Genomic DNA, 19,303 nt, shown 5'->3' on the forward strand with positions numbered 1-19,303 from the left:
CTGAAATAGGTTTAAATTGCTCACAAGAGCTAGGATTCACAGATATTACAAAATTTTGTCAAAGCATAGAGCTTGCATAAATCCAGTCTAAAGTCCAAAGAGACCGGATACGTCCAGTCACGAGTGGTGCCTACCACCTTTCACTTGTGTAATCACACCCTTACTCAGATCTGGTTAAGACCTACTTTATCAAACAAAGTCAAGACGGGATCTAGGCCCTAACCTGGGTGACAACTCCGAGGGCCAAAAGTTTGGTCCGCCTTCAATTCTTCAGAATTAAAACTGGGACACACTTCTCTCGAAAATCAGATAGGTCCTGACCCTAACCTAGGTGGCGACTCTGAAAACCCGAAGTTTGGTCCACCTTCAATTCTTTAGGAATTAAAAGTGGGACACACTTCTGTGAGAGACTCACCTCCCCGAAAGCCCGTAGCCGGCAACCAGGCCGACTCGTGGAGGATACGACACCGAGTGCTCCTCTGGCAGGGACTTGCGCGCATGCTGAAAAATCCAGCTTCCACACCGTTATAGCCAACGGCTATAATTTCCGCCGTTTAGACGTCTACTTAGACATCTACGTAGATGCCTACAAATTTTCAAGTTTTAATGCCTTTTGCAAATCACTTCCATCTTTTGGTGTGACTCAAATTAAGTTTAGAGGAAGGATATATGATGTGTTTGGCATATTTTAGACATGTATTTGATCCCTTTGAAGTATCTACCTTTGGAAAGTAAGTTTGAGGGGAAAATAGAGTTTTTCAAAACAATTTAAAAGACACTTTAGAGTTGTATTTTAAACACTTGCAAATCCATTTTTAAAGTTAATTAGGTTCCAAGCGTGGTTCTGAAGATGGTTTGAAAAATGCTTTGAAATGCAAAACCACACGAATAAGATCTCCAAAATAATCTAGATAATGTAAGATGCTCGAACTCCCTTGATTGTCTTGGCTTTAAATACTTTCTTTGTGCTCTTGAACTTGTATATGAACTCCTTTGAATGCTTGGTCCATGTAACTTCATCTCTTGAATGGGTTCTTCACTTTTGAAGCATGAAAAGGTCACCAACACTTTGTTCAACTTCAAGCTCCTCTTTGCATGTGCGAGGCTTGCTTGTCGGATCCTCAACTTGAGCTCTATGCTTGAACATCTTCCAAGGAGGATGCCTCCAATGTATACAAGCTCACTTGATTCATTTGGACAAGTTGATCCTCAAGCCATGTGTTGTCTTGTACTGTGCTAATGACAATATGACATGTGAAATTTCTGTTTAAGGCTCAATACTCAAAGGCAACACATTAGTCTATAAAGACTAATCAATTTGAGTTTACTAGCATCAAAACAACACGGAAAATGTGATTACTTAAACTTATGAGTACCCTTGGGCTAATACTTACAAACCCGTATTCTTCAAAAAAGTATGGTACGACAGACTCCATAAGATGATCCAAACTGTCCATTTGTTGGGCCACAACATAAATAGGTTGTGCCCCAAAAAATCATTTCCATAGGATGATCCTAACCATTTTATCTATTGAAATTTCCATAATGTGCAGACCCTCTATAGATGGAGGGTTAGGATCATCCTATGGAAATGATATTTGGGGCACAACCTATTTACATTGTGCCGCAAGAAATGGATGGATTGGATCATCTTATGGAGTCTGCCGTACCATACTTCTGGAAGAATATGGGTTTGTAAGGCCACCCATCATATAATATTGCTTTAAAAATAGGGAAATGATATCAACACACCCATGTTTGTTATTTACTCTCTTTCTTCTTGTCTTTTTGTGTTTGTTTTATAAGCTGCCAAAGGTCATTACATTTCCCAAAAAGGGAATTGATATATACGTCCCTTTTGATTTCTAGGGGCACCCAGCGGTACCCGGCAATCATGCCCTTTGAAATCTTCTGCATCAAGTACATCAGCCCCGGCCCTCAAGGGCCTCTGTAGTCATTGATACACGTGTCCGTAGTAATCAAAAGGGCGGATATATCAATTCCCTTTCCAAAAAGCTCTTACAGCCTACAGCCATGGTTTAAAATTTCAGTTCCGGTAACCATTTCGGACATTCGGAACTCCCGTTCGAAATTCCTAACCGAAATTCCGAAATTTAGGCCGAAATTTTGTAATGTTTTTTTTTTTTTTTTTAAAAGTTGCATTTTCTCAAAATTTCAGACCGAAATTTCGGACCGAAATTATCGAAATTTCGGAACAAAATTTGGTAAGTGGAGAAATATTTAATTTCGCCAAATACTGGTTTCGGTCCCACCGAAATCCGAAATTTAAAACCATGCTTACAGCCTACGGCCTTGCAATTATAAAAACACGGTGTGCCGATATCATTTCCCAAAAAATATGATTATGCTGGGTGGTGGCCTTAATAAAAAAAACGAACATCCAATGAATGAGTCGGTTGTTTCTTCGCTCCACCAGAGACGTGTTTGTCTTCACATCAGCTCTCAAAAGGGTAAAATTTATTGCCCGGCTCAGAGGCCGTACGCAAGGCTATTGTGTGACTTGTGTCCAAGGCTTCAAATTTCGGTTTCGGATCCCGTTTTGGCACTCTGGGAATCAGAAATTTCGATCGAAATTCTGAAAATTCGGCACCATTATAACATGGGTTTAGACTAAACTTAACACACTAACCTAGTTTTACAATTATCCTTAATATCATAATTTAATTAGCATGAAGATCTTACCTCAACTCTCTTCCACAATTCCTTGCTCTTGATCCTCAATTTCTTGCCCTTGAATTCCTCTCTCAAAAGCTAACAAAGATTAGGGTTTGTTTTAGTTCCAAACTCTCCTTAAAGGGAGTATTTATAAACTTGCTAACAAGAGTCCTAATTGCACTCTAATTTAGAAAGAGCAAGACGTTTCCCACTTGGGGGTGGACGTTAGACATAAAACAATAAACTAAATCTAAAACTAAAACTAAAAGCCAGGGCAGATCTAGAGAAGGAGAAGCTAACCTATTTCCTAGCTTTCAAGGAAAAGCACCGCTATGCTAAATTGCTTGTGATCTGTGTGGGAGATTTACTCAGCCCGTTCCTCCGTTACTAGCGACTGATTACATATTAATCTTCATTATTCACAACCTAAATAAAATATAGAGTGTTAGGATATCTACCGCTCTTTCACGTGCGTAACATCTACATTCGCTTTTTGTTGGGCCTTTATTGGATATCTACCATTCTCTTTTTGTTGCTACTAAAGTGCACGTGTCATTGCCACTCATAATGATATTATCCCCCCAATTAATATAAATTTCGGCTGGATTTCGCAGAAATCCAGTAGCGTTTCGGGTCAGCGGCATTTCAGTTTCGGTCGAAATTTGAAACCTTTCCTACAAGTCTACAACAACTACAAATTTGTGTGGTTCCTTGACTGTCGGTTCGAACTCCAGACCTAACGTTATTGTTTACGTCCCTAACTTACACCCCACTCTATATATATAGACATCTAAGCGTTAGACAGATCCATCTGTCTCTGTGTCAGTGTGAAAAATAACAAAGCATATGGCCAAATCCCCAGAAACAGAGCATCCACAGAAGGCATTTGGTTGGGCAGCCAGAGATGCATCTGGAATCCTCTCCCCATTTCAGTTTTCTAGAAGGTATATCTCTCAAACTAGGCTTTATTTTCTCTCTTATATTCTTATCAGATCTTTATCTCTATTCTTCATAATTATCTATCCTTTGATTGTTTTATTCTTTGTTATAAATGAGCAAAAACCCAGATCGATTCATGTTTTAATTTGGGTTTTAACCAAAGATCGCGTGCACACAATGCTGATCTTTTATCATGTTAAAGTATAAAAGATTAAATATTGCCCTTCTCCAACAGCTTAAGCTTTGGGAGAAGTTGGAAAGTTTCAACATGGTATCAGAGCAAGGTCTCGAGTTCAAACATCCCTGTTGTCAAAAAAAAAAAAAAAATCCACATTCAATGGTCAATCCAAAGTGGGACCACATGTGCTTTTCAGGGCTGTATTAAAAAATTGATTACGTGATTTTCAGGGCTAATGGTGACGAGGACATAACCTTGAAGATTCTCTACTGTGGAATTTGTCATTCGGACCTTCATCGCATCAAGAATGAGTGGGGAGATTCTGTATATCCTGTCTGTCCGGGGTATGTTGCCTTAACGCCATTATCTTCTCCGTTTGTTCTTATATTATACTTAGGCTCTGTTCACTTGCGTTCCCTGGAAAGCAAATCCCTGGAAACAGCTTATTTTTTTCCTGACAAGACCTTGATAAGACAGAATTCTGGTGTTCACTTGCTTTCCAAGGAAAATAAAATTACACATGTGAAATATTTGAAAAAAAGCAAAAAATGACATGGAAAAGCCCATTTTCCCACCCTTTAGGGATTTCGTTTCCGACCAAAACAACACACGGATTTCGTTTTCCTGGAAAACTAGTGCAGAAAGAAGGGCAAGCAGTTTCCCTGTAAACCTTTTCCAACGCAAGTGAACAATCTAGGAAAATTTTTTCCTGCACAGATTCCCTGAATTTCTTTTCCTAATGCCACATCAGATTCCTGGGAAACATTTTCTTTTCCTTTCCCGGGAAAACAAGTGAACAGAGCCTTAGAGTTTACTGTTCTTGTAGCAACTGGAAATGATATATTCATTTTCTTCACCGGCCCACCCATTTTAGTGTATTTATAACTGCTTTTTTACAATAGATCGGGGTAGCTCAGGGAAGAAAAGGGGCCGAATACATTATTCCCTGAATAAAGTAGCAGAATAATCTTATGTGAAATGACTATAGTGCCCTTGCCTTGTACAAAATGACAATGTGGGTCGATTAGGCCACGTTTGGATTCCAAGGAAAACATTTCTGATGGAAATTTTTTTCTTGGAATTTTTTTTCTTCCTACAATTTAGTGCCAACTGTTACGATTATGGTTAATTTAGATAATTATGATTATAATGTGAAGGTCCCTCTAAGTAAATATTGAATAGTGTTGGTTCAAGTCATCTTTTTGTGTGTAAAAAATATGACTAATTAGAACTATTTTTCCTTTCCAAACTTTTCAACAAAATAGTTACATTCGAAAGAGGCGAGGGAGATAAGCCATCTGGGTTTGACATGTGTAAGCGGGGGGAACCGAATTTCGTCTTACTTGGGCATGTAAAGACGAAAACATCCTTTAGAATGACAAATATGCGTCGGACTATTGTTATGGGCACAGGTCGTGGTGCCATCCCATCTCATTGACAGTACTGGGATCGGACGGTGTGTGTGTGTGTCGATGTCACTTTTGAATATGTTCTCTTCAATGTTTACCATCCGTGCTAACGACTGTCGATCAACCTTTATAGACCAAAAGACACTGTTCTACCGGTTACAATGTCATGAATTTACGTAGCTATGTCGAGCTCATGAGCTGGATGGCGAGGATCATGAGCTGATGAATGTAGTTGTGGCCCATTCATGGTGGAGCTCATGAGATGACAGCAGGGATCATTGGATGATGAATGTTGTTATGGCCCAGTCAATGATCGAACCAACAATCGCAATGATCGAGGAAGATCAAATCATCTCTCATATTACTTGGACCATAATATAAACAAATTAAGTGTAACATTAGTAACCATCTTCGTTAACATATATTAGTCGTTAACAAATATTAGTCATAATATCGATCTTAACCAAAACAGTGATAATTTATCATGCCCATTTTATACCATAGTGCCCCACATCAAATGCTACCCTATCCACCAAAAATCTACCCAATTGATGACCTAATAAACACTAGACAACGAAATGATGAGACCTTCACTCAATTTTACACCAGGTAGAGAACTTTAGCAAACAAATTATGAAGACACCACCCGAAGTCATTCATTGTATTTACCTTAATCCAAACTCTGACCTTTGGGGTGCGGTTTTAGATCTCTATTCTTTATCTCATTTCTTTCGATATGGCATTGTAAGTCAAAAAGCCTTTGAAGTTGATGACATATTTCTTTTTCGACCCAACATTGATTCTTCTCTTAAGTTAATCTTCATGCGCATGCAATTTAACCAAACAGGTGAACAGAACTTACATAATCACAACCAACGACTAAGAGAAAAATCACCTCTTGGGCAACTCATTGTCGACCAGCGCAGACCTCTTTCATAGTGTTATATTCTCAAACATGATCCTGCATTCAAAATCCAAGCCTAATGCACCTAAACGTAACCACTAATTTGAAAATAAATACTGTCAATTTTATTGAATAATAAGTCAACTCAAAAGTAATTGTCATGCTTGTAAATATTTCATATGAAAACTAATTAATAAAAATAAAATAGTCCTCTTGCTCTAAACCAGCCCCCAACCACGTACACAGTCTCATACGTAGTCTAGACTATCAACTCATGGGATTTCTCTACTCCATATCTAATTTAATCTCACCTAGTCGTAGAACAATACTCCCCTCCTTTTTAGTGATATTCTAAACACTGTCATAGCTCCGCTTTATTTTGCTACATTCTCATTCAAAGCCTTAAAAAATCACTCCACCATTAACGCATTGAATTTCTCTACTCTATCTAATTAAATCTTTCTCAGTCTTAGACTCCCTTTTATTGAAGTCCTTCTAAACACGTGAGATTCTCCTATAATCACCCCATTTGATTTGCAAAATATAGCAGAAATCAATTTCTTAAAAAACAATACATTAAAAGAAACACTATTGTGCAACGGTAAGGTTGCTCCATCGTGACCTAGAGGTCATGAGTTCGAAATGCGGAAACAGCCTCTCTGCAAAGCACGGGTAAGGCTGCGAACGTCCAGCCCTCCCAAGACCCTGCAATGGCGGGAGCCTCTGCACTGGGCCGCCCTCAAGAAATAGGGAGCTAGAGGAAAACCCCGATCTCTTCTTCAAAAGGGGGAAAACCTATTAGGCATGCAATTAACAATGTCCAAGTTATGTTACAACCATATAAAAACTAGAACAATTCAAATCTGCACAACAATTTCAACATCTCAACCTATGACTTCTTCACAAACTCCGTAAACATTTGACATGTACAATACCGACTTTCCACAAGCTTTACATGTTGGCATTTGGGTGTCTCCTTATAATCAAAGACTTCTCAATGGCACTAAGCCATTCCAGAAACTCTTCGGGTTCTAGACGACCATGGAACTCTGGCAAATCAATCTTGACGGTTTCGAAATCATGATAGAACCTTCCCAACCTAGTCTCCTCACGAGTATTGGCGAAAGGATTCGCATCAGACTCATCACTAGGACCTCCACGGCTTAATCCAACATGCTCACTATGAGCCTCTTGGCATTCAAGTCGCATGGTAAGTTGCTCAGCTTGTCTTCGAAGCCTTTGAAGTTCATCTCTTTTATCTCTCAAATCTTTCATCATTTGGTAACCACACCTTACTCTACCTCTTCGTGTTGCCATGAAAATCAAATCGAAGCTAGCCAAAGAGAATAGCGTTGGCTTTGATACCAGATAATGCGGGTGCTGAAGAGGGAAGAAGAAGAAAATTAGAATTCAAGAACACAACAAGAGAAGAATCAAAATGGGAGCAAAGTTCAACCCAATTGATATTCCATCAATTACATAAGTTAATCAACATCCAAAATCCACCTCTAAAGATGGTTTCTAACCCTTTAAATAAAAGAAAACAAGAGAAAATGTGTTCAACCTCCTCCACTAGCTAACTTAGGCACTAACGTAACCTTAATTGCATTGGAACTCACTCACTTTGACTGGTTTGGGAACCCACAGACACAGTCTACTAAAATTGCCATAACATTCTAACCGCTTGTCCAATTTTCGAGAACAAATACTTGTTGGAAAGATCTCAAAAAGACTTACAACTTTGTAGTTTACTACTTTCCATGATTTTGCCACCAGAAGCCCAAAAGTCAAGTTCAAGACGGGCCAGCAACATTATTGCGGGAATGCACCTTGGAACTCCACCAGAACCACCTAGGCATGACATCGCTACCATGTTGGCACTGCATCAAATGCTAGCTCATGTGAGGTCTGCAGGGTCTGCAGTCCCAACCTAAACATGCAACATTTCGGAAGCTTGATAAAAAAAATGGGGAAATGGTTATATTAATTAGTTAGTATGTGGCGAGTTATAGTAGGTTGATAAAAAAACGAGGAAATAGTTATATTAATTAGTTAGTATTCTGCGAGTTATGGAGCCACGGGATTCACTATGGTTGTTTTCTTTGATCTGCATCATACAAGTGCCATTTGTGTGTTTATTGTGCCAAGCATCTATGCGCCCCCATGGATTAGAAACTGCCCAACAATTGGACAATCTTTATTGATTGATACAGTGTGTGATTAGTTAAGAACTAGACCATTGTAAAAATTGAATCGAGTCATGTGATTAGTGCATCAACATTTTATTGACTCGGAAGTGTTTGATTGACTCAGTAAGTCCAAAGCTGAGTGGGCTTGAAAGGGTCAATGTTTCACTCATGAACTCTAGACAGTAGCCTGATCACTAAACTTTTGTCAGTTGAATGTTAATTTTCAGACATTTGTTCTTGTAACAGTCCACTTGTACGCTTATGTTTGGATAGTTAGAAATGTCAAGTTGGTAATAAAATTTCATCATATCTAATAAGCATCCAGTTTCACGATTTGTGGGGCTCATCCCATTCTAATGATGAGGTTCTTGCATGCATATACACATCAGAATGAGTCTACTTTGTCTGGTAATAAAGCAAAAATTATTGTACTAAAATGACTGGTTTTTGCAGGCACGAGATTGTTGGTGTAATCACAGAGGTGGGGCGTAATGTAAAGAATTTCAAGGTTGGAGATAAGGTAGGTGTTGGATGCATGGTTGGGGCATGCCACACTTGTGATAACTGCGAGAAGGGCTTGGAGAATTACTGTCCTAAGATGATTCTCACTTATAATTCTGTTTACCACGATGGCACCATCACATATGGCGGTTACTCTGACCTGCTAGTCATCAATGAGCACTTTGTTGTCCATTTCCCTGAAAACATGCCCCTTGATGCTGGTGCACCACTGTTGTGCGCCGGGATCACTGTGTACAGCTCACTGAAATATTTTGGATTGAGCGAGCCCGGTAAGCATTTGGGAGTGGTTGGGCTTGGTGGGCTTGGCCACGTTGCGGTGAAGTTTGCCAAGGCATTTGGAGTGAAGGTGACTGTAATCAGCACATCTCCTAGCAAGGAGAAGGATGCAATAGAGCGACTCGGTGCCGACTCGTTCCTAGTCAGCCACGACCCAGCACAAATACAGGTAAGAGTTTTGTTATGGTGTCAAGTTTCTTATGTGTTCACTTGGACCCCCTCAGGCAGAAATGACTATCTATTCCTTGAACTTTTCCATGTGAAATGTATCCCTTAGTTATGGTGTAAATTTAGTTTTCTCCTGGATGTGAAGGTTAAGGCCCCAACTTGGAATGCTTAGTCAGATTTGAGGCTGTTTCACCATTGTGGCGAAACAATTTACTGATTTTTTAATCCTAGACATTTACTGATTTGAGCAACACACTTAGTCCGATGGAGGTCAAATCAACTCTTTAGATTTAGTCAAAAATGGGTTTCCTTTATGATCTTTCTAAGAAGTGAAATTTTACTAATAAGATGTTTGTTGCATTTATTTTGTGTGTAGGCTGCCATGGGCACGATGGACGGTATCATTGATACAGTTCCTGCTGTTCATCCTCTCATACCATTGCTTGGTTTGTTGAAGTCTCATGGGAAGCTCATTATGGTTGGAGAGCCTGATAGACCACTTGAGCTCCCAGTATTTTCTCTACTTAAGTGTAAGTAAATATTATATGTATATATTTATGAGAAAAGTGTCTCTAATTGGCCATATATACTTTTCCCTTTATATATATATATAGAAAAGTGTTTCTAGTCTGCCGACTAGAGATCATTCTCTAATCCAGCGACAAAAAACACTTGGGTCCCACATTTTTTGTGGTGATCTAAATCATTCATTTGATAGGCCCCATCATAGATAGGGTGTCCACAAAAAATCAATTTCATAGGATCATCTTAAGCCTTCCATTTGTGGAGCTAAAATATGAATAGATTTGTGCCGATTTATATCCGTCCATTTTAAACTCCACAAATCACATGGTTGGGATGATCCTATGGAGCTGATTTTTTGTGGACACCCTCTCTATATCAGGGCCCATCAAATGAATGCTTTAGATCACCACAAAAATGTGGTACCCAAGAGTTTTTTTTCGTAATTAAACTTGTATTATTGAATCCTTCGAAAATATGTACAGATCAACTTTAGAGGATTCCCATGTAATGGGTGTGGTCTACCATTTCTGAAAGTTTCATAATGGTCCAATGGACAAGACGGTGACAATGATTTTAATTTTTGTAGGGAGGAAAGGTGTCGAAGGAAGTTGCATTGGAGGAATGAAAGAAACCCAAGAGATGATCGATTTTGCAGCGAAGCACAACATTACTTCGGACATCGAGGTCATTCCGATGGACTATGTCAACACGGCCATGGAGCGGCTCGTCAAAGGGGATGTTAGATATCGATTTGTCATCGACATTGCAAACACTTTACCCGCTCACAACATTACTTCGGACATCAAGGTCATTCCGATGGACTATGTCAACACGGCCATGGAGCAGCTCGCAAAGGGGATGTTAGATAGATTTGTCATCGACATTGCAAACACTTTACCCGCTCCATGAGCATCATTAATTTGGTTAGGCGGCGGCAATGTTAGTTTAGTAACAATTTACTTGTGTTTGGTTCCGCATTAGAGATGTTATTAAGGTTTGGAGTGTCAAGTTGTTTTAAGATTGTCATTGCTATTGCAATTTCTTTGGTAGTTCATCTTGATGGACTACTACATCAATTAGTTTTGAGCTTTTGAATGAAAGGCTTGTTTCCTAAGTATTATTAGATCGGTCTTTCTTGTGTGTCCTCTAGTTTTCTGGGAGCTGTTAAGGGCACCCTTTTCTTTTATTAAGAGCTCATTTTTGTTACTATTCATATTTTTGGCACAGACCCATGTACTCATTTATATGCTTCTGCTAGTGGCATTTTAATGCTGAGAAATGAGATGAGATTGCCGGGGGGTGGGGGGTGGGGGCGGGGTGGCGTGGGTGTGGGTGTGGGGGAGTGGGTTGTCATATGAAGAACATGGGCCTATCTCAGCAGAAGCCGTCATTTTCTATTAGTGTGTGTGCGCACGCGCGCGTGAGCATTTTGAACCCTAGAATTTTGCAAAAAGGGAAATGATATCTGCACACTTCCCTTTTTTTTTTTCTTTTTACAATGGAGCCTCGACAATTTCCAATTTGGATTTGATAGCTTTCTGGAAGCTGTAACAGCCACATTTTGACAGTTGATCGCGCTCTGAGGATTGTAATAACGGTTAGCAGCTAATTAAGAAAACAAAGAGTGACATTATAAAAGCAAGAGAGTGCGGACCTTATTTCCCGTTGGAATAATGATGTGAACAGTGGAGCTGCAAAAGGATGGATAGGCCTCTATGTGTATAAGATTCGTGTTCTCTATTCGGTATGCCTTGAACAATATGACAAAACAAAAATACAAAAATATTGTTCCAACAGACTTGGATGTTATGTCCCTCCCCTGCAGCAACACAGGCAAATTGCATGAAGACCCACATGCTTTTTATGCGGCTAAGTGCGACATTGATGTACTACCCTTTAAACTTGAATCGACGGTCCACTATATATTAAGATTTTCCGCATTATTGAGATTCATAATCAGACCATCCCATGAATCCGACATCTGACAAAAGATAAGGGCAACCTTTTCTTTAGGGAAATGATATCAGCACACCCATGTTTTTACTAATTGCACAAACACAGTTGCCTTTTCCTAGCAAAGTCATGCTTAAATGATATCAGCACAGCCATGCTTTAATAATTGCACAAACGCAGTTGTCTTTTCCTAGCACAGTCATGATTTAATAATTGCGCAAACACATTTCCCTTTCTTTATCGTCAAGCTTGACTTCAACTGCTAGCACTATACTACTAAGAAGAAAGAGAAGTACGGGTTTTGCAACACTGAAATATCCGCTTCTCAAATAGTGAAACCATGGTTTACACTTGCCCAAGATCCATAACTGTTGGCGATAAAATCCGCTCCTCTCCTAGATGTCCGACACATGGGCATTGGGCCCAAATAAGAAGCGGGTCTTGCCTCTTAAAGAAGGGTTATCCATGTCTCCGGCATAGAAATATCTCCAAGAAGGAAAGTGATCCAAGGGGCAAGTCTCCGGGAAAGATAGCTACTTCTCCTGAAGGTCGGTGAACCGATATAGAAATCGGTTCCCATGAGGAAACTTGGTGCTTATTAAGACAAGTATAGAAGAAACTAACTCCACAAGCAATCATCCAATAAAAAAAGACTCCTATAAGGAAAGTCTCCTAAACTGTTGTGAACCCTTCCCCCTATAAAAAGACCCCCATTCTCAAAGGTACGCATCTTCTAATCTCTAGTAAGAATTACTCTCCAGTTCTCCTATTGCTTGGTTTTCTCCAGTACAAACTGATTTCTGACTTGAGTGTCAGAGTGATCTCCCGAAGTAACAACTCTGGAACCCCTAACGTGTTTTCTATAGGCGCAGGTCAATAAAAAATCAGAGCTTTACCGGACATTCATCGTGGAAACAGATTTCGACATCATTTTGGTGGCAACTGTGGGACACTTCAAACTGTAAGATGAAGAATCCCGCAAATTCTTCAACCAAGCAATACTAATTAAGCATTACCAAAAGTATGACTAATAAAAGATCTGGCTCAAATCGAGTTCCTCCGGAACGAAACCAACTCCCGCACGTGGAGGAGTCTTTGTTGTCCACCACGTTGTCTCCCACTGGACCTATGATGGACCAACTCAACAATCTATCTCTAAAATTGGGGGATATAGTCGGTTTGCTTCAAGCTATTGTTCATAGCTTACCTCCCCTGCCCGTTGTCTCAGTAGCTAATGCTACTCCACTAGTTACCGATGTCTGTCACATCCACGTTGACCAAGATTAGGAGGCGAATCACCCTCGATAAGGAATCCGAGAAGTGTGAGACTGAGGAAAATCTTGCAGGTGGGTTCCGTAACAAGCCTGGCACCGAATCAAGGTGCTGAACCTAACCCCATAGCCCGGAACCAACTTACGACCGATCCAGTAATTGGCAACCCTATGGTACCGAATCCGGCTATAATTGACCAGAATCTCGTACATCCACTAATAACGAATATCCAATGACAAGTCCAGGAAGTACAACAGAAGATTAATGGACCGAAAGGTGGAGATCTCACAGATGAGTGGAAGACTGAAGTTACTTCTCTGTTCATTCCAGAAATCGCTTCTGTCTGTAAGGATCCAAATTTCAAGACACCCCACCTGGACTTTTATTACGGCACCACGGATCACCTGGAGTATCTCTAATCTTTCCACCAGACTATGTAATTCCACGATGCTTCATTGGGGGTCATGTGTAAGGCTTTTTTTAATCTTGAAAAAGTCGATGAGCTGCTGATATTCCATGCTACCAGCTAATTATTTCTCCTCTTTGAGCAGCTTAGTAGTGAGTTTGTTACATATTTTACCAATAGCCGTCCTCATCAGGAGACTACTGACGCCCTCACGATCCTCCGACAAGGCAAGAACAGCCTCTCAAACTGTGAGGCCATGGATCACTCAATGGCCTCCTGCATGTGGGCCAAATCCTGTCGAGTGCAAAATTGAGAAGTATCCTGTGATGCCTGGGGTTCCTGTGCAGCTTGGTCCTCCGCTTTGTCTTCTTCTTCATCGTTGGAGACAGCGTCATCAGAGACAATTTCAAATGCTGTCATCAGAGACAATTTCAAACGCTGCCTGATCAAGTGCCATGCGTTTAAATGTCTGATCATCAAACGGGGCAGTAGGAGTCATGGTCATCTCACCATCCAAGGTGATGCCAAAGTGGCAGAAGACACGGGTGAGAAGCATGCCATATGGCAAGGAAGAGTGGTAGCGGCAAGGTGTCTGGAACATGTATCGAAATATGATATAGGGGAGACAAATCTGACGACCCGCTAGGATGCAGTAGATAAGATAGGCCTCTAAGGGTCTTAGGGCGTCATGCATCCCAGCACAAGGGATGAAGATGTGGTACATGAAATTATGAAGCATCCGCCCAACCGGAATGAGGTTTGAAGCACTTTTCACTGGCATGTTTGGTCGATAGCACCGGATAATCCTATTATAGTTGGTATCATGATCAAGATCATCAAGTGAATGGGTCTCATCTTCCGGCCAAAAATAGTGTAAAATGCCCTCATGGCTAATCCCAAGAAGCTCGGCAAAAGTGTTACAATTGAGTTTGATGATAGTTTTCTTGACCTTAGATTCGATTTTAAAGAAGGAAGGGAAAATGGTGAGATTGGCGTAGAAGAGACATACCAATCTGGGATAAATGGGTTCGTTGATGTGAAGGATGGGGGTCCAATGTAGGGCATCAAACTTGGCTTTTAAATCAAAATTTTGAAGGACAGGGGGATCGATGTACCTACCGGTGAGGATGCCTCTAGTGCCGACACCTTCCCATAGTTTCTTAGCCTTATCCCCAGTAAAATAGAAGTTGGGCACAACCTCTGCTGCCACAGCCGGAGCCTTGGCCTTTGCCCTCTTCCGTGAAGGTCCTTCTTTCTCGGGATCTTGTTCGTGATCTCCACCTTGGGAGGAGCCTCCAATGTTAAGATTTTTGGTTTTAGGAGCCATGGATGGGGAAGAAATTTGGGTTTTGAAGAGAAAAAGTAGTGAAATTGCCCTAAAAGGGAAAAGGAGGTGAGAAAAGGGTGAAGAGTATGGAAAGACAACTCTAATTCTTCAATTAGGGTTTGAATGTTGAAATAGGGATAAGAAAAGGAGGGATTTTAAGCTCTAGAGTGAAGAAAAACTGAGAGAAAAAGGAAGAAAGTGGAAGAACTGGAGACTAAAGGGAAGGAAAGGGCTAGAAGGGAAGAAAACCAATAAAAAACAAGAGAAAAGATGGGGGTTTTGACACAGAGGTTGAATCCCTTGAGGTTTCATGAGAAAAAGAACGGTTTGTAGGAAGAAATCAAGGTTTGGAAAGAAGATGATGGTAGATTAGGGTGGGATATGGGTGGAAAGGGAAGAAAATGAGAGAAAATGGTGTTAGGGTTTGAAAGAAAGTGAGAGAGAAGAGGAAACAAGAGAAAAAAGGAAGAAAAGAGTGAGAAAAATGAACCAGGTCCAGGCCTTTATTTGTGCCTGGACCGATTCTCGGAGATCCGAAACAAATCTTGAAGTTCCGAGAACTCGAGAAAAAAATATTATTTTATACTAGACCAAATCTCAGAGTTCCGAGAAATTTTCTTGGAGCTTTGAGGAGCACCTGGATAATTTCTCGGAGTTCCGAGAAATTTCTTGGAGCTCCAAGAACCTTTCTAGGTTCCCTCTGCCCCTTTTTCTCGGAGTTCCGAGAAAAATCTAGGAGTTCCGAGGTTTTTTTTTTGTTGAGATTAACAGTAGTACACAATGATGCTCAATTAATGTACCATTTTGAAAATGGTGTATATTTTAAGAACCATTCATAAAAGTATACATATATAAGTGTGTGTGTGTATATATATATATATATATATATATATATATATATATATATATATATATGACACTTCATATTCAATCCATTTACTCATTAAGCATCATAAATATATATATATATATATATATATATATATATATATATATATATATTGCCAACTAAGTATAATAAATTTCTATCATTCATTCAAAGCATGAATCACACATATGACTTACCTATGGTTTAGATGATAGCACAAGGCTAAAGCTTAAGTGTTTTAATTAAAGTGACAGTACCGACTCCCCCTTTGAACAAAGTAGGCTATAGGCACCAATTGAGTGGGTTTTAAAGTTAAGGTTTGATCATCTTAAACCATGTAGTCACTACCAAAATAAGGGTGATACATATATACATACACATACAAGGAGAACAATATCACCAATTCATGCTTCATTTTTAAATTCTTTAACTTGGTCCAAACTCCAAATGTTGAGTCCACTCCTAATGTCACAAAATATATCCTCATTAAGGGGTTTAGTGAAGATATCTGTCAATTGTTCATTGATGTGGATATACTTGATGGATATATCCCCTTTTTTAGAATGATCTCTTAGAAAATGATGTCTTACCTCTATGTGCTTGGTTCTAGAATGTTGAATTGGATTCTTTGTCAAGTTAATGGCACTTGTATTATCACAATAGATTGGAACATTGCTAAATTCAAGATTGTAATCCATTAGGGTGTTCTTCATCCATAAGATTTGTGCACAACAAGCTCCGTCCGCAATGTATTATGCTTCTGTAGTAGACAAGGTTACTGAGTTTTGTTTCTTTCTAAACCAAGACACAAGAGACCTACTTAGGAATTGACATGTGCCACTTGTGCTTTTTCTATCAATCCTACATTTGGCAAAGTTCGCATCCGAATATCCTACTATGTTGAATTCATTAGATTTTTCATACCACAAACCTAAAGAAGGAGTTCCTTTGAGATACTTGAATATTCTTTTAACCGCACTCAAATGGGACTCTTTTGGAGCTGATTAAAATCAAGCACAAATACACACACTAAACATTATATCCGGCCTACTAGCGGTCAAATATAGTAGGCTATCTATCATTCCTCTAAAATTCTTCTCATCAACCGGTTTACTAACTTCATCCTTTTCTAATTTGGTGGATGTGCTCATGGGAGTTGGCTTGATTGAGAGCTATCCATTCCAAATTTCCTAAGGAGTTCTCTAGTGTACTTCTCTTGGTTGATGAAAATTCCATTCTTACATTGTTTAATTTGAAGAAGGAAATAGGTGAGCTCTCTCATCATACTCATCTCAAACTCTTTTTGCATGGATTGAGCAAATTCTTCATACATCTTATCATTAGTAGCTCCAAATATGGTATCATCCACATAAATTTGAACAATAAGCATATCTTTTTATTTTCTTTTAATGAACAAGGTTTTGTCAATCTTGCCCATTTGAAAGTCACTCTCTAATAGGAAAGAGCTAAGCCTCTCATACCAAGCTCTAGGAGCTTGCTTTAGACCATACAAGGCTTTGTCCAACCTATAGATATGATTAGGGTATTTGAAATCTTCAAAACTGGGAGGTTGTTCAACATAAACTTCCTCAATTATATACCCATTAAGGAATGCACTCTTTAAATCCATTTGATATAATTTGAATTTCTTATGACATGCAAATGCAAGAAGCATCCTTATAGCTTCCAATTTAGCAACTGGAGCAAAGGTCCCATCATAATCGATGCCTTTCTCTTGGTTATAACCTTGGGCTACTAACCTAGCTTTATTCCTTTGAATATCTCCATACTCATCGAGTTTGTTTCTAAACACCCATTTAGTCCCAATAATCGGGTGATCACTAGGCCTAGGAACTAATCTCTACACTTTGTTTCTCTCAAATTGGTTTAGTTCCTCTTGCGTAGCAACCATCCAAAACTCATCCCTTTCAGCTTCTTTTATGGACTTGAGTTTTATTTGGAATATGAATGTCATGTTGGCACACACATTCTAAAATACAGGTGTGACAATCTAAGAGGGGGGTGAATTGCTCAATTAGAAATTTTAGGCTTAATTAAAGGAGATTAAAAATTAATCCATTTAATTAAGTACTAATTAGTTTAACCCTTATTCAAATAGGTATATCAATAAACTCTAGGAATTAAACTTTCTAATCATGCACATTTAGCTAACCCTTGTTCAAATAGATATTATAATGCAATTTAGGGTTTAGACATTTATCTTAAGTGCATTCACTAACCCTTGTTCATTTAAAGCATAAACATAAGTAAGGTTAGAGATTACCAATCACCACACGTGCGAGAGAGAGAGAGAGAGAGAGAGAGAGAGAGAGAGAGAGAGAAAAAAGAGCAAGCTTCCACAAGGCACAAGATTTATAGTGGTTCGGTCACAACTTGACCTATTCTACTCTTCCAAGTTTACCTCCTTGGGATCTCCACTAAAATGATGAAGCCGAACACCCGACTCCTTCATCTCCAAAGGGAACAAACCCTTGCTTTTCCATTCTCAAGGGCCAAAGCGAAGCCCCTCGCACGAAGCCTTGACAAGGGAGTCAAACCCTTGCACATGATTCACCTTTCTTCACGGGCCGAATCGGAGACCCTTTTCTTCACCTTTCTTTACGGGCCAAAGAGGAGACCCTCACATGAAGAACAAATAAAAATAAAAACTCTCTTGCCTCTTAATAGGCGGATTACAACATTGATAGCTCACATTCACTCCAAGAATATACAAATGTAAAGTCCTATGGAGTGCCTCTTGATAACATGTACAAATGGAAGATCAAAGAGGTTTTTAGCTTTTGAAATAAAATGTTGAAGCTCAAAGAGAAATGTGATTTGATCTTTCTCAAATGTTCAAAAGCTTGTAGAGATAGGTTTTAATCATGTATATATAGTGTATTTGAAAATATGACCGTTTGGGGTAAAACTGTAAATAAATGGCTTGAAAAAGTCAAGCAGAAAACGCCCCAACGGCTAGTTTGCTCGACCGCGACGGTCGACCGGGCTACGGCGGTCGTCGGCCCCTTTCGGGCGCCCTATTCTATTTTCAAATTTCTTACCGTCGCGGTCGACCAGCTCAATGGCAGTCGCCCGGCGAGGGCTAACTGTTTGCTCAAAAATTTGGCTCATAAAACCTATCTCGGTTGACCGACCCACAGCGGTAGCCCGCCCTAGACCAAATTGGATTGTTCTGTTTGAAACAGAAGCGCATCCGTGGTCGCCCGGCTTAAACCGATCGACCGGCCCAATAAAATTTGAGATGGCCTGGATTTTCAAGTTCCATCCCGCGGTCGCCCGGTATAGGCTGGTCCACCGGCCCTGAGTGAAATTCCATTTTAACTTTAAAATCCAGGGGCTTTTGGGCAATGGTCTTTGGGCTTAAGTCCAAGGTTTTCAAACACATTTTTGGGTGTGTTGATGGTTTTCAAAGATGTAAAATGTTAAGTATAAAAATCATTTGAAAACCTTTTGAAAGTGCATTTAAACATAAAATCAAGAGGACTCCAATTACATTTTAAAAATAAGAACCTTGAGTCTTCTTAGAATGTCTTGGTCTTTTGCACTTTCTTGGACTTCTTCAGCTTGTGAGTGAACTGCTTGACCTTGTTTGGCTCTTGTGACTTGTCCTTCAATCTTCAATGTATGTTGAGGTACATGAGGTGTCACCATGGCATGTTAAACTCCAAGT

General features: G+C 39.7%; 1 protein-coding gene across 1 annotated transcript; it reads left to right on the forward strand.

The window, feature by feature from the left end:
• The first annotated feature begins 3,461 nt into the window (after positions 1-3,461).
• On the forward strand, positions 3,462-10,999 carry LOC143863612 (putative mannitol dehydrogenase). The gene is made up of 5 exons (XM_077374332.1): positions 3,462-3,620; positions 4,024-4,137; positions 8,749-9,262; positions 9,638-9,791; positions 10,373-10,999. The coding sequence occupies exons 1-5, from the start codon at positions 3,523-3,525 to the stop codon at positions 10,693-10,695; spliced, it is 1,203 nt and encodes a 400-aa protein (XP_077230447.1). The 5' UTR covers positions 3,462-3,522; the 3' UTR covers positions 10,696-10,999.
• Positions 11,000-19,303: the final 8,304 nt, after the last annotated feature.

Source organism: Tasmannia lanceolata, unplaced genomic scaffold, assembly GCF_043159265.1.
Source record: "Tasmannia lanceolata isolate RefF3 unplaced genomic scaffold, GAP_Taslan_0.1 ptg000044l, whole genome shotgun sequence".
Taxonomy (NCBI): domain Eukaryota; kingdom Viridiplantae; phylum Streptophyta; class Magnoliopsida; order Canellales; family Winteraceae; genus Tasmannia; species Tasmannia lanceolata.